At 34.4% G+C, this 15,157-nt stretch overlaps 2 protein-coding genes across 8 annotated transcripts in view; one reads left to right on the forward strand and one right to left on the reverse strand.

The window, feature by feature from the left end:
* Positions 1-15,157, forward strand: part of LOC107993599 (uncharacterized) — a 249,074-nt gene that overhangs the window by 211,246 nt on the left and 22,671 nt on the right. The gene's annotated exons all lie outside the window — the stretch shown is intronic.
* Positions 815-15,157, reverse strand: part of LOC108004322 (potassium voltage-gated channel protein Shal) — a 155,689-nt gene continuing 141,346 nt past the window's right edge. The window contains exon 6 of the mRNA XM_062087299.1: positions 815-868. Coding sequence (XP_061943283.1) covers positions 830-868 — 39 coding nt within the window. The 3' untranslated portion in view covers positions 815-829. The remainder of the gene's footprint in view (positions 869-15,157) is intronic.

Consider the following 15,157-nt stretch of genomic DNA (forward strand, 5'->3'; position numbering starts at 1 on the left):
CAGAAACCCGCATCTATGCTAATCCAAGACCGATGCTTTTTGCACAGATATGAGACTCGTTACAATACTTACCAGAAAATCTCCAAATTTCTAATTTAATAATTGTTGAAAAATAATCAGGTTTTCGATAGAATTTGATTTAAAGTGAGAATATTTCTAAAGAATAATAACACCATTTTGAGAGGCACATGTTTTTATTTATCAATATACAATTACAAATTAGACAAGGATAATTAAAAAAAAATTTATACAATTTTATATATTCCATTTTTAAAATACTTTTCTCTCCTCCAAAAATTAACATATTCGAATCCATCGTGTTCAGGTTCTACTTGAACCTATCACTTCTTTTCTCTTGTTTTGTTCGACTTGTTTGTTCGCGATACGCTCGATCCGATCGCTACTTTCGTAGCGGTCAAAAATCCAATGGAAAATGTCCGAGCGGCAAGTGAGCACACATCGAACGTTGGAAAGTGGTTGTTTACAGTGGTTGTAAGCCACACCCAGCGTTGAAGTTCGGCCTCGAAGTTCGCCACGGCGAAATTGCACGCGAAAATTTACGACTCCGTCTCGCGTACGTCGTTCCAGTACGACGTTTGCCAATTTGAAGAAGCCGCATGGAACGATCCTCTCCTCCTCCTCCATTTCCTTCACGTTGGAGAACATGTGCGTGCCGCCCTACGTGGATCGTTTCGATACTCGACGCACGTCCCAGGACGATCGTTCCCCACGTGACGATCCAGCGACGACAACCGAGAACACGAGTTCTCATTTTTTTCTTCATTTTTTAAGTCGTCGTGCCTCTGTTTCTCGCGCGAATACTTTCGAATTAAGATAGACGAAATGGCCGCATATTTCGAAGATATTTCTGCAAACAGATTTGTTAATGAATTTCTTTGCTCGAGTTTTAGATCTGGAAACGAAATGAGAGGATAAAAACGATTGGATGTTGGATGATAAAAGTGGATAAAGAAATTCGAATTTTGGATAGATTTTTGGAGAAATATTAGATCTTCGAGATTGTTAATAAGTATGCAATGATATTCCACAATTTCGAATTCTGGATCCTCGTCAGAGTTTCACTTTTCGATTTTTGAATCTTTGCTTAAATTATTAAGATCCAAAAAAATGAAATAAAAGAAATCATTGAACGATATTATACCCCTATATTTTTAAGCTATATTATTACGAATCAACGATATCGAATGAATTACGGATATTCGAAATTTCCATTTCAAAAATCTCGACTCGTAGGTTTTCCAAATAATTTAATTATCAAGGGTTCAAAAAATATCTACATGTATAATAGACTTTACACAGTGTTCTTTTTTTTTAACTACACATAGAGAGCCGAATAAAATTTAAAATTTCTCGTGCTATCGCATCGGCTTGTTTGCATCGAACAACGTGACCTGGCGTGTTCACCTCGCGAATATTGGTTGATCGTGAAAACAGTTCCGTGCGATAACGTTCGTTAAAGGGTGGGATTAAAGAAGACCTGTATCTCGACACAGTTCCACTTTTGGAAACTGCGACTAGGCTACGAGCGATTCTTGAAAGAAGCGGAGCTGGAGAGAGAGAAAAAGGGCCCTTTCATTTTTAAAACAGTCCAAAGGCGTGCTCGCACATCCTATCTTTAGGGCGTAGAAGAACGAGAGAGAGAGAGCATGCGAAACGAGATATTTTTTCCTCAACATCGAGGATTCTTTTCTCTTCGACGCTTTTTTCTTACCTTTTCTTTTTTCTCGAAAATGGATCGTCTCGATGTTCATTCGAGTCGTTGATCACGGCGCGAATTTGCCCTCATCGCGAATTAGAATCGCGTTACGCGAAGAAAAATGCGAAATCGAAGGTAAACCCCGATCTCGAAACCTTTAGTTTCCCTACTTGGTCGGGAATCGTGTAGCGGGAAGATTTAGTAGCCGGAGCAGCACCGAGGAAAGAAGGCGGACAGCGGAAAAGAGGCGGTCTTTCATTTTTAAAACAGCGAAACGGCTCAGCGACGCCTCGAGAGCTTTCCAGACTTAAAGAAAGAACGGAGCGAAACACGCGGCCAGGAAAACCCCTTTAACACGCAACCTGCTTATCCCGGCCAGCTTTTAAAGGGAAACAACTTGGACGCGTGTTCTTGTCCCATTCTCGCTGACCAATCTATCTACGACGTCTCTTTATTCGATTGTTCTTTCATTCTTTCGGATATAATATCTGGGCTGTGAATAAAAATGTAGCAAAAATCGAACAAAGAATTGAATTTTCTTCGTCGAAGAATACTCTTACGCACTTGAAGAAAAATTATTCAAAATTATTATGAGATACTGAGGATTATATTTTTGAATAAGTTTTATTCGCGTAAGAAGTCAACGAAAGGTATTTCTAGAACCTGAAAAGTATTTCCAATGATGAAAATCAGGATCGAGTATTAGAATTTATCTTAAGTATCAGTTGAATCCGACAGGAATGAATCTTTTGAATCATTATAATTAAATCGAAATCAAATCTAAGTTATGTTCTCAATTCAATCATTATTTTTAGATTTTCGAATCTAAACATCGTTATTCGTGCTCGTTCCGCTATATCTCATTAATATAGTCGGATATTTTCTTCGAATATTCGTGATTATGCAAACGTGGCAGTTACGATTCACACAGAACGAAATGAAATTTCCACGATTGAGAGTTCTTCTCCAAGAATCGCGATGATTCCGGCTTCGGTAGAATTTCGGTATTCCAGGACAACGAGGTGATCCGGAAGATGCCGAGATTGCAGCTATGATCATTTCTGGGATCTTCGAAATTCGCATCTTCTACGCCTCCGGAATCTTTCGACGATGAAATTTAAGACGTCTGATGTATCCATCCTCGTAATCCTTCGATATCTCGGAACACACGGACTGAACTCTCCCTCCTAAAATTCCAGATATCGAAAATTGGAAGAGAGATAGAAGGAGATGTAGAAATTCTGAAACAAAACCTTCTGCGATTTAGCGATAACAATTTATCGAGAGATCGAATCGATTTTATTTTTGAAAACGAGAGGAGATCTCTCCCTGTTGGATTTGATAATTTAATAATCTAAAACGAATCTGGAAGAGGTATGACGAAAATATAGACGAAAATATAGACAAAAATATCGCGAGAAGGCAGTCTACTTGCAGGAGTCGATTGTCGCCCGACTCATTTGCATTGCGTGACAGGGCTGTTTTCCGCGACGGCGACCCTTTACGTGTTATAAAGCTGGCATGCGTTGCATGTCGTTATTCCTCGACTTTCGACCCTCGGAAGGCTGGCTGATTTTTATTTTTCCACTAGCCCCTTTTATCCAAGCCGAGTTCACTCTTTTCTCCTCGTCCATCCCTCAAGCTTTGCTTCTTGGCTTCTCGCTCTCCTCTCTTTTTACTTTTTTTTTTCTCTCCTCCATTTTAACGATTAACGTCGAGCAGACTCGACGTCGTTATTGATTAAGCGAACACGTGAAGGTGCACCGACATCTTGCATGCCGGAATTTCTCCTTTTTTTCTTCTTCTTCGTCTTCTTCTTCTTCTTTTCCTCCTTCCTTCTTTCCTTTTATCAGCGGAACTTTATTACTCCGCGTACAATGCTTCTTTCCTTCCCAAAGAATGGAAATATTTTCGAGATTATATCAAGAATACTTTGAATCCTGACAACATACAGGATGGATCTAAATATTCTATTTGGAGTTCTGAATTACTGATCGAGAAAGAAATCCGAAGTTTCGGTGTCTCGCCACAATTTAATGTCCGAAATTGTTTCGAGTTGAAGTACGAAATTATATCCAATCCAATTATCGGGGTGGATAAGTTTGAAAAGATTCAATATTTTAAATATTTAAAATACGAAAAATAAAAATTTTGCCATTGCTTAGATATTTGGACATAATTTGAAACACTTGGACATGTTCGAATACTTCTAGACCTGAACGGATCCAGCATCCGTGTATCTGGACCTGACTGAATACTACTACGTTCGAGAAAGAGTAAGAATACTTTTATTATTATTTTTAAAAGTCTGATATATATTTTGTTTATATTTCTATATATTTTCTATATATAACATGTAAATATATAAAAATATACAAAATATATGTACAGAAACAAATTCATGAAATATATAAAGGGTGATTAGCCAACTTCATTACATGGAATATCACGTTTGTTCTTGATACTATTAAAAAATGAGTTAAATAAAAAATGAATGGTTCAATAAAGGGTAATATAATTATTTCCATTATTCCGTCCCAGACGGACGACTAAAAATCATATAAAGAACAAATAATTCTCAGATAAATAAATAGAATCATATATTTTTCAATTGTGATACATATAGCATATTATTACCTAAAAAAAAGTATAGAACATTAATTTAACATGTCGCATACCGAAAATAGTGAACATCAAATAATGCAATGAAAAATATATGATACTATTTAAAGAAACAAAAATAATAAACAAAATCATTTATTCATCAATCAATCAAAAAATTAATAACAACAAAATATATTATCCACGAAACCATTCATTTTTCATTTTAAACATTTTTTAAAATTATTAAAAATAAACGAAATATTCTTGCGTGATAAAGTTAAATAATCTATCCAAAAATATATTCATGAATTTTTAGTATTAAGTAAACTGACAAGAAATTGTCAAAAAATGAAAAAATATACATAAAAAGGTAAGTATGGAAAAGGTAAGTAAAAGGTAAGTAAAGAAAATTATATAAACATTAAATTAAAAAATATAATTATATATAAATAGTGCCACCACTTTACAGATCACATTCTCCTGTTAAAAAGTCGGAAATTTGGGCGAGAAATTTTAAGAAACTTTAAGAATTGGCCCTCTGTTAAAATTTTTAGTGCCACCTCTTTACACATCATATTCTCCTGTTAAAAAGTCGGAAATTTGGGCGAGAAATTTTAAGAAACTTTAAGAATTGGCCCTCTGTTAAAATTTTTAGTGCCACCTCTTTACACATCATATTCTCCTGTTAAAAAGTCGGAAATTTGGGCGAGAAATTTTAAGAAACTTTAAGAATTGGCCCTCTGTTAAAATTTTTAGTGCCACCTCTTTACACATCATATTCTCCTGTTAAAAAGTCGGAAATTTGGGCGAGAAATTTTAAGAAACTTTAAGAATTGGCCCTCTGTTAAAATTTTTAGTGCCACCTCTTTACACATCATATTCTCCTGTTAAAAAGTCGGAAATTTGGGCGAGAAATTTTAAGAAACTTTAAGAATTGGCCCTCTGTTAAAATTTTTAGTGCCACCTCTTTACACATCATATTCTCCTGTTAAAAAGTCGGAAATTTGGGCGAGAAATTTTAAGAAACTTTAAGAATTGGCCCTCTGTTAAAATTTTTAGTGCCACCTCTTTACACATCATATTCTCCTGTTAAAAAGTCGGAAATTTGGGCGAGAAATTTTAAGAAACTTTAAGAATTGGCCCTCTGTTAAAATTTTTAGTGCCACCTCTTTACACATCATATTCTCCTGTTAAAAAGTCGGAAATTTGGGCGAGAAATTTTAAGAAACTTTAAGAATTGGCCCTCTGTTAAAATTTTTAGTGCCACCTCTTTACACATCATATTCTCCTGTTAAAAAGTCGGAAATTTGGGCGAGAAATTTTAAGAAACTTTAAGAATTGGCCCTCTGTTAAAATTTTTAGTGCCACCTCTTTACACATCATATTCTCCTGTTAAAAAGTCGGAAATTTGGGCGAGAAATTTTAAGAAACTTTAAGAATTGGCCCTCTGTTAAAATTTTTAGTGCCACCTCTTTACACATCATATTCTCCTGTTAAAAAGTCGGAAATTTGGGCGAGAAATTTTAAGAAACTTTAAGAATTGGCCCTCTGTTAAAATTTTTAGTGCCACCTCTTTACACATCATATTCTCCTGTTAAAAAGTCGGAAATTTGGGCGAGAAATTTTAAGAAACTTTAAGAATTGGCCCTCTGTTAAAATTTTTAGTGCCACCTCTTTACACATCATATTCTCCTGTTAAAAAGTCGGAAATTTGGGCGAGAAATTTTAAGAAACTTTAAGAATTGGCCCTCTGTTAAAATTTTTAGTGCCACCTCTTTACACATCATATTCTCCTGTTAAAAAGTCGGAAATTTGGGCGAGAAATTTTAAGAAACTTTAAGAATTGGCCCTCTGTTAAAATTTTTAGTGCCACCTCTTTACACATCATATTCTCCTGTTAAAAAGTCGGAAATTTGGGCGAGAAATTTTAAGAAACTTTAAGAATTGGCCCTCTGTTAAAATTTTTAGTGCCACCTCTTTACACATCATATTCTCCTGTTAAAAAGTCGGAAATTTGGGCGAGAAATTTTAAGAAACTTTAAGAATTGGCCCTCTGTTAAAATTTTTAGTGCCACCTCTTTACACATCATATTCTCCTGTTAAAAAGTCGGAAATTTGGGCGAGAAATTTTAAGAAACTTTAAGAATTGGCCCTCTGTTAAAATTTTTAGTGCCACCTCTTTACACATCATATTCTCCTGTTAAAAAGTCGGAAATTTGGGCGAGAAATTTTAAGAAACTTTAAGAATTGGCCCTCTGTTAAAATTTTTAGTGCCACCTCTTTACACATCATATTCTCCTGTTAAAAGTCGGAAATTTGGGCGAGAAATTTTAAGAAACTTTAAGAATTGGCCCTCTGTTAAAATTTTTAGTGCCACCTCTTTACACATCATATTCTCCTGTTAAAAAGTCGGAAATTTGGGCGAGAAATTTTAAGAAACTTTAAGAATTGGCCCTCTGTTAAAATTTTTAGTGCCACCTCTTTACACATCATATTCTCCTGTTAAAAAGTCGGAAATTTGGGCGAGAAATTTTAAGAAACTTTAAGAATTGGCCCTCTGTTAAAATTTTTAGTGCCACCTCTTTACACATCATATTCTCCTGTTAAAAAGTCGGAAATTTGGGCGAGAAATTTTAAGAAACTTTAAGAATTGGCCCTCTGTTAAAATTTTTAGTGCCACCTCTTTACACATCATATTCTCCTGTTAAAAAGTCGGAAATTTGGGCGAGAAATTTTAAGAAACTTTAAGAATTGGCCCTCTGTTAAAATTTTTAGTGCCACCTCTTTACACATCATATTCTCCTGTTAAAAAGTCGGAAATTTGGGCGAGAAATTTTAAGAAACTTTAAGAATTGGCCCTCTGTTAAAATTTTTAGTGCCACCTCTTTACACATCATATTCTCCTGTTAAAAAGTCGGAAATTTGGGCGAGAAATTTTAAGAAACTTTAAGAATTGGCCCTCTGTTAAAATTTTTAGTGCCACCTCTTTACACATCATATTCTCCTGTTAAAAAGTCGGAAATTTGGGCGAGAAATTTTAAGAAACTTTAAGAATTGGCCCTCTGTTAAAATTTTTAGTGCCACCTCTTTACACATCATATTCTCCTGTTAAAAAGTCGGAAATTTGGGCGAGAAATTTTAAGAAACTTTAAGAATTGGCCCTCTGTTAAAATTTTTAGTGCCACCTCTTTACACATCATATTCTCCTGTTAAAAAGTCGGAAATTTGGGCGAGAAATTTTAAGAAACTTTAAGAATTGGCCCTCTGTTAAAATTTTTAGTGCCACCTCTTTACACATCATATTCTCCTGTTAAAAAGTCGGAAATTTGGGCGAGAAATTTTAAGAAACTTTAAGAATTGGCCCTCTGTTAAAATTTTTAGTGCCACCTCTTTACACATCATATTCTCCTGTTAAAAAGTCGGAAATTTGGGCGAGAAATTTTAAGAAACTTTAAGAATTGGCCCTCTGTTAAAATTTTTAGTGCCACCTCTTTACACATCATATTCTCCTGTTAAAAAGTCGGAAATTTGGGCGAGAAATTTTAAGAAACTTTAAGAATTGGCCCTCTGTTAAAATTTTTAGTGCCACCTCTTTACACATCATATTCTCCTGTTAAAAAGTCGGAAATTTGGGCGAGAAATTTTAAGAAACTTTAAGAATTGGCCCTCTGTTAAAATTTTTAGTGCCACCTCTTTACACATCATATTCTCCTGTTAAAAAGTCGGAAATTTGGGCGAGAAATTTTAAGAAACTTTAAGAATTGGCCCTCTGTTAAAATTTTTAGTGCCACCTCTTTACACATCATATTCTCCTGTTAAAAAGTCGGAAATTTGGGCGAGAAATTTTAAGAAACTTTAAGAATTGGCCCTCTGTTAAAATTTTTAGTGCCACCTCTTTACACATCATATTCTCCTGTTAAAAAGTCGGAAATTTGGGCGAGAAATTTTAAGAAACTTTAAGAATTGGCCCTCTGTTAAAATTTTTAGTGCCACCTCTTTACACATCATATTCTCCTGTTAAAAAGTCGGAAATTTGGGCGAGAAATTTTAAGAAACTTTAAGAATTGGCCCTCTGTTAAAATTTTTAGTGCCACCTCTTTACACATCATATTCTCCTGTTAAAAGTCGGAAATTTGGGCGAGAAATTTTAAGAAACTTTAAGAATTGGCCCTCTGTTAAAATTTTTAGTGCCACCTCTTTACACATCATATTCTCCTGTTAAAAAGTCGGAAATTTGGGCGAGAAATTTTAAGAAACTTTAAGAATTGGCCCTCTGTTAAAATTTTTAGTGCCACCTCTTTACACATCATATTCTCCTGTTAAAAAGTCGGAAATTTGGGCGAGAAATTTTAAGAAACTTTAAGAATTGGCCCTCTGTTAAAATTTTTAGTGCCACCTCTTTACACATCATATTCTCCTGTTAAAAAGTCGGAAATTTGGGCGAGAAATTTTAAGAAACTTTAAGAATTGGCCCTCTGTTAAAATTTTTAGTGCCACCTCTTTACACATCATATTCTCCTGTTAAAAAGTCGGAAATTTGGGCGAGAAATTTTAAGAAACTTTAAGAATTGGCCCTCTGTTAAAATTTTAGTGCCACCTCTTTACACATCATATTCTCCTGTTAAAAAGTCGGAAATTTGGGCGAGAAATTTTAAGAAACTTTAAGAATTGGCCCTCTGTTAAAATTTTTAGTGCCACCTCTTTACACATCATATTCTCCTGTTAAAAAGTCGGAAATTTGGGCGAGAAATTTTAAGAAACTTTAAGAATTGGCCCTCTGTTAAAATTTTTAGTGCCACCTCTTTACACATCATATTCTCCTGTTAAAAAGTCGGAAATTTGGGCGAGAAATTTTAAGAAACTTTAAGAATTGGCCCTCTGTTAAAATTTTTAGTGCCACCTCTTTACACATCATATTCTCCTGTTAAAAAGTCGGAAATTTGGGCGAGAAATTTTAAGAAACTTTAAGAATTGGCCCTCTGTTAAAATTTTTAGTGCCACCTCTTTACACATCATATTCTCCTGTTAAAAAGTCGGAAATTTGGGCGAGAAATTTTAAGAAACTTTAAGAATTGGCCCTCTGTTAAAATTTTTAGTGCCACCTCTTTACACATCATATTCTCCTGTTAAAAAGTCGGAAATTTGGGCGAGAAATTTTAAGAAACTTTAAGAATTGGCCCTCTGTTAAAATTTTTAGTGCCACCTCTTTACACATCATATTCTCCTGTTAAAAAGTCGGAAATTTGGGCGAGAAATTTTAAGAAACTTTAAGAATTGGCCCTCTGTTAAAATTTTTAGTGCCACCTCTTTACACATCATATTCTCCTGTTAAAAAGTCGGAAATTTGGGCGAGAAATTTTAAGAAACTTTAAGAATTGGCCCTCTGTTAAAATTTTTAGTGCCACCTCTTTACACATCATATTCTCCTGTTAAAAAGTCGGAAATTTGGGCGAGAAATTTTAAGAAACTTTAAGAATTGGCCCTCTGTTAAAATTTTTAGTGCCACCTCTTTACACATCATATTCTCCTGTTAAAAAGTCGGAAATTTGGGCGAGAAATTTTAAGAAACTTTAAGAATTGGCCCTCTGTTAAAATTTTTAGTGCCACCTCTTTACACATCATATTCTCCTGTTAAAAAGTCGGAAATTTGGGCGAGAAATTTTAAGAAACTTTAAGAATTGGCCCTCTGTTAAAATTTTTAGTGCCACCTCTTTACACATCATATTCTCCTGTTAAAAAGTCGGAAATTTGGGCGAGAAATTTTAAGAAACTTTAAGAATTGGCCCTCTGTTAAAATTTTTAGTGCCACCTCTTTACACATCATATTCTCCTGTTAAAAAGTCGGAAATTTGGGCGAGAAATTTTAAGAAACTTTAAGAATTGGCCCTCTGTTAAAATTTTTAGTGCCACCTCTTTACACATCATATTCTCCTGTTAAAAAGTCGGAAATTTGGGCGAGAAATTTTAAGAAACTTTAAGAATTGGCCCTCTGTTAAAATTTTTAGTGCCACCTCTTTACACATCATATTCTCCTGTTAAAAAGTCGGAAATTTGGGCGAGAAATTTTAAGAAACTTTAAGAATTGGCCCTCTGTTAAAATTTTTAGTGCCACCTCTTTACACATCATATTCTCCTGTTAAAAAGTCGGAAATTTGGGCGAGAAATTTTAAGAAACTTTAAGAATTGGCCCTCTGTTAAAATTTTTAGTGCCACCTCTTTACACATCATATTCTCCTGTTAAAAAGTCGGAAATTTGGGCGAGAAATTTTAAGAAACTTTAAGAATTGGCCCTCTGTTAAAATTTTTAGTGCCACCTCTTTACACATCATATTCTCCTGTTAAAAAGTCGGAAATTTGGGCGAGAAATTTTAAGAAACTTTAAGAATTGGCCCTCTGTTAAAATTTTTAGTGCCACCTCTTTACACATCATATTCTCCTGTTAAAAAGTCGGAAATTTGGGCGAGAAATTTTAAGAAACTTTAAGAATTGGCCCTCTGTTAAAATTTTTAGTGCCACCTCTTTACACATCATATTCTCCTGTTAAAAAGTCGGAAATTTGGGCGAGAAATTTTAAGAAACTTTAAGAATTGGCCCTCTGTTAAAATTTTTAGTGCCACCTCTTTACACATCATATTCTCCTGTTAAAAGTCGGAAATTTGGGCGAGAAATTTTAAGAAACTTTAAGAATTGGCCCTCTGTTAAAATTTTTAGTGCCACCTCTTTACACATCATATTCTCCTGTTAAAAAGTCGGAAATTTGGGCGAGAAATTTTAAGAAACTTTAAGAATTGGCCCTCTGTTAAAATTTTTAGTGCCACCTCTTTACACATCATATTCTCCTGTTAAAAAGTCGGAAATTTGGGCGAGAAATTTTAAGAAACTTTAAGAATTGGCCCTCTGTTAAAATTTTTAGTGCCACCTCTTTACACATCATATTCTCCTGTTAAAAAGTCGGAAATTTGGGCGAGAAATTTTAAGAAACTTTAAGAATTGGCCCTCTGTTAAAATTTTTAGTGCCACCTCTTTACACATCATATTCTCCTGTTAAAAAGTCGGAAATTTGGGCGAGAAATTTTAAGAAACTTTAAGAATTGGCCCTCTGTTAAAATTTTTAGTGCCACCTCTTTACACATCATATTCTCCTGTTAAAAGTCGGAAATTTGGGCGAGAAATTTTAAGAAACTTTAAGAATTGGCCCTCTGTTAAAATTTTTAGTGCCACCTCTTTACACATCATATTCTCCTGTTAAAAAGTCGGAAATTTGGGCGAGAAATTTTAAGAAACTTTAAGAATTGGCCCTCTGTTAAAATTTTTAGTGCCACCTCTTTACACATCATATTCTCCTGTTAAAAAGTCGGAAATTTGGGCGAGAAATTTTAAGAAACTTTAAGAATTGGCCCTCTGTTAAAATTTTTAGTGCCACCTCTTTACACATCATATTCTCCTGTTAAAAAGTCGGAAATTTGGGCGAGAAATTTTAAGAAACTTTAAGAATTGGCCCTCTGTTAAAATTTTTAGTGCCACCTCTTTACACATCATATTCTCCTGTTAAAAAGTCGGAAATTTGGGCGAGAAATTTTAAGAAACTTTAAGAATTGGCCCTCTGTTAAAATTTTTAGTGCCACCTCTTTACACATCATATTCTCCTGTTAAAAAGTCGGAAATTTGGGCGAGAAATTTTAAGAAACTTTAAGAATTGGCCCTCTGTTAAAATTTTTAGTGCCACCTCTTTACACATCATATTCTCCTGTTAAAAAGTCGGAAATTTGGGCGAGAAATTTTAAGAAACTTTAAGAATTGGCCCTCTGTTAAAATTTTTAGTGCCACCTCTTTACACATCATATTCTCCTGTTAAAAAGTCGGAAATTTGGGCGAGAAATTTTAAGAAACTTTAAGAATTGGCCCTCTGTTAAAATTTTTAGTGCCACCTCTTTACACATCATATTCTCCTGTTAAAAAGTCGGAAATTTGGGCGAGAAATTTTAAGAAACTTTAAGAATTGGCCCTCTGTTAAAATTTTAGTGCCACCTCTTTACACATCATATTCTCCTGTTAAAAAGTCGGAAATTTGGGCGAGAAATTTTAAGAAACTTTAAGAATTGGCCCTCTGTTAAAATTTTTAGTGCCACCTCTTTACACATCATATTCTCCTGTTAAAAAGTCGGAAATTTGGGCGAGAAATTTTAAGAAACTTTAAGAATTGGCCCTCTGTTAAAATTTTTAGTGCCACCTCTTTACACATCATATTCTCCTGTTAAAAAGTCGGAAATTTGGGCGAGAAATTTTAAGAAACTTTAAGAATTGGCCCTCTGTTAAAATTTTTAGTGCCACCTCTTTACACATCATATTCTCCTGTTAAAAAGTCGGAAATTTGGGCGAGAAATTTTAAGAAACTTTAAGAATTGGCCCTCTGTTAAAATTTTTAGTGCCACCTCTTTACACATCATATTCTCCTGTTAAAAAGTCGGAAATTTGGGCGAGAAATTTTAAGAAACTTTAAGAATTGGCCCTCTGTTAAAATTTTTAGTGCCACCTCTTTACACATCATATTCTCCTGTTAAAAAGTCGGAAATTTGGGCGAGAAATTTTAAGAAACTTTAAGAATTGGCCCTCTGTTAAAATTTTTAGTGCCACCTCTTTACACATCATATTCTCCTGTTAAAAAGTCGGAAATTTGGGCGAGAAATTTTAAGAAACTTTAAGAATTGGCCCTCTGTTAAAATTTTAGTGCCACCTCTTTACACATCATATTCTCCTGTTAAAAAGTCGGAAATTTGGGCGAGAAATTTTAAGAAACTTTAAGAATTGGCCCTCTGTTAAAATTTTTAGTGCCACCTCTTTACACATCATATTCTCCTGTTAAAAAGTCGGAAATTTGGGCGAGAAATTTTAAGAAACTTTAAGAATTGGCCCTCTGTTAAAATTTTTAGTGCCACCTCTTTACACATCATATTCTCCTGTTAAAAAGTCGGAAATTTGGGCGAGAAATTTTAAGAAACTTTAAGAATTGGCCCTCTGTTAAAATTTTTAGTGCCACCTCTTTACACATCATATTCTCCTGTTAAAAAGTCGGAAATTTGGGCGAGAAATTTTAAGAAACTTTAAGAATTGGCCCTCTGTTAAAATTTTTAGTGCCACCTCTTTACACATCATATTCTCCTGTTAAAAAGTCGGAAATTTGGGCGAGAAATTTTAAGAAACTTTAAGAATTGGCCCTCTGTTAAAATTTTTAGTGCCACCTCTTTACACATCATATTCTCCTGTTAAAAAGTCGGAAATTTGGGCGAGAAATTTTAAGAAACTTTAAGAATTGGCCCTCTGTTAAAATTTTTAGTGCCACCTCTTTACACATCATATTCTCCTGTTAAAAAGTCGGAAATTTGGGCGAGAAATTTTAAGAAACTTTAAGAATTGGCCCTCTGTTAAAATTTTTAGTGCCACCTCTTTACACATCATATTCTCCTGTTAAAAAGTCGGAAATTTGGGCGAGAAATTTTAAGAAACTTTAAGAATTGGCCCTCTGTTAAAATTTTTAGTGCCACCTCTTTACACATCATATTCTCCTGTTAAAAAGTCGGAAATTTGGGCGAGAAATTTTAAGAAACTTTAAGAATTGGCCCTCTGTTAAAATTTTTAGTGCCACCTCTTTACACATCATATTCTCCTGTTAAAAAGTCGGAAATTTGGGCGAGAAATTTTAAGAAACTTTAAGAATTGGCCCTCTGTTAAAATTTTTAGTGCCACCTCTTTACACATCATATTCTCCTGTTAAAAAGTCGGAAATTTGGGCGAGAAATTTTAAGAAACTTTAAGAATTGGCCCTCTGTTAAAATTTTTAGTGCCACCTCTTTACACATCATATTCTCCTGTTAAAAAGTCGGAAATTTGGGCGAGAAATTTTAAGAAACTTTAAGAATTGGCCCTCTGTTAAAATTTTTAGTGCCACCTCTTTACACATCATATTCTCCTGTTAAAAAGTCGGAAATTTGGGCGAGAAATTTTAAGAAACTTTAAGAATTGGCCCTCTGTTAAAATTTTTAGTGCCACCTCTTTACACATCATATTCTCCTGTTAAAAGTCGGAAATTTGGGCGAGAAATTTTAAGAAACTTTAAGAATTGGCCCTCTGTTAAAATTTTTAGTGCCACCTCTTTACACATCATATTCTCCTGTTAAAAGTCGGAAATTTGGGCGAGAAATTTTAAGAAACTTTAAGAATTGGCCCTCTGTTAAAATTTTTAGTGCCACCTCTTTACACATCATATTCTCCTGTTAAAAGTCGGAAATTTGGGCGAGAAATTTTAAGAAACTTTAAGAATTGGCCCTCTGTTAAAATTTTTAGTGCCACCTCTTTACACATCATATTCTCCTGTTAAAAAGTCGGAAATTTGGGCGAGAAATTTTAAGAAACTTTAAGAATTGGCCCTCTGTTAAAATTTTTAGTGCCACCTCTTTACACATCATATTCTCCTGTTAAAAAGTCGGAAATTTGGGCGAGAAATTTTAAGAAACTTTAAGAATTGGCCCTCTGTTAAAATTTTTAGTGCCACCTCTTTACACATCATATTCTCCTGTTAAAAGTCGGAAATTTGGGCGAGAAATTTTAAGAAACTTTAAGAATTGGCCCTCTGTTAAAATTTTTAGTGCCACCTCTTTACACATCATATTCTCCTGTTAAAAAGTCGGAAATTTGGGCGAGAAATTTTAAGAAACTTTAAGAATTGGCCCTCTGTTAAAATTTTTAGTGCCACCTCTTTACACATCATATTCTCCTGTTAAAAAGTCGGAAATTTGGGCGAGAAATTTTAAGAAACTTTAAGAATTGGCCCTCTGTTAA

Source organism: Apis cerana, linkage group LG1, assembly GCF_029169275.1.
Source record: "Apis cerana isolate GH-2021 linkage group LG1, AcerK_1.0, whole genome shotgun sequence".
In the NCBI taxonomy this organism is placed as follows: Eukaryota; Metazoa; Arthropoda; class Insecta; order Hymenoptera; family Apidae; genus Apis; species Apis cerana.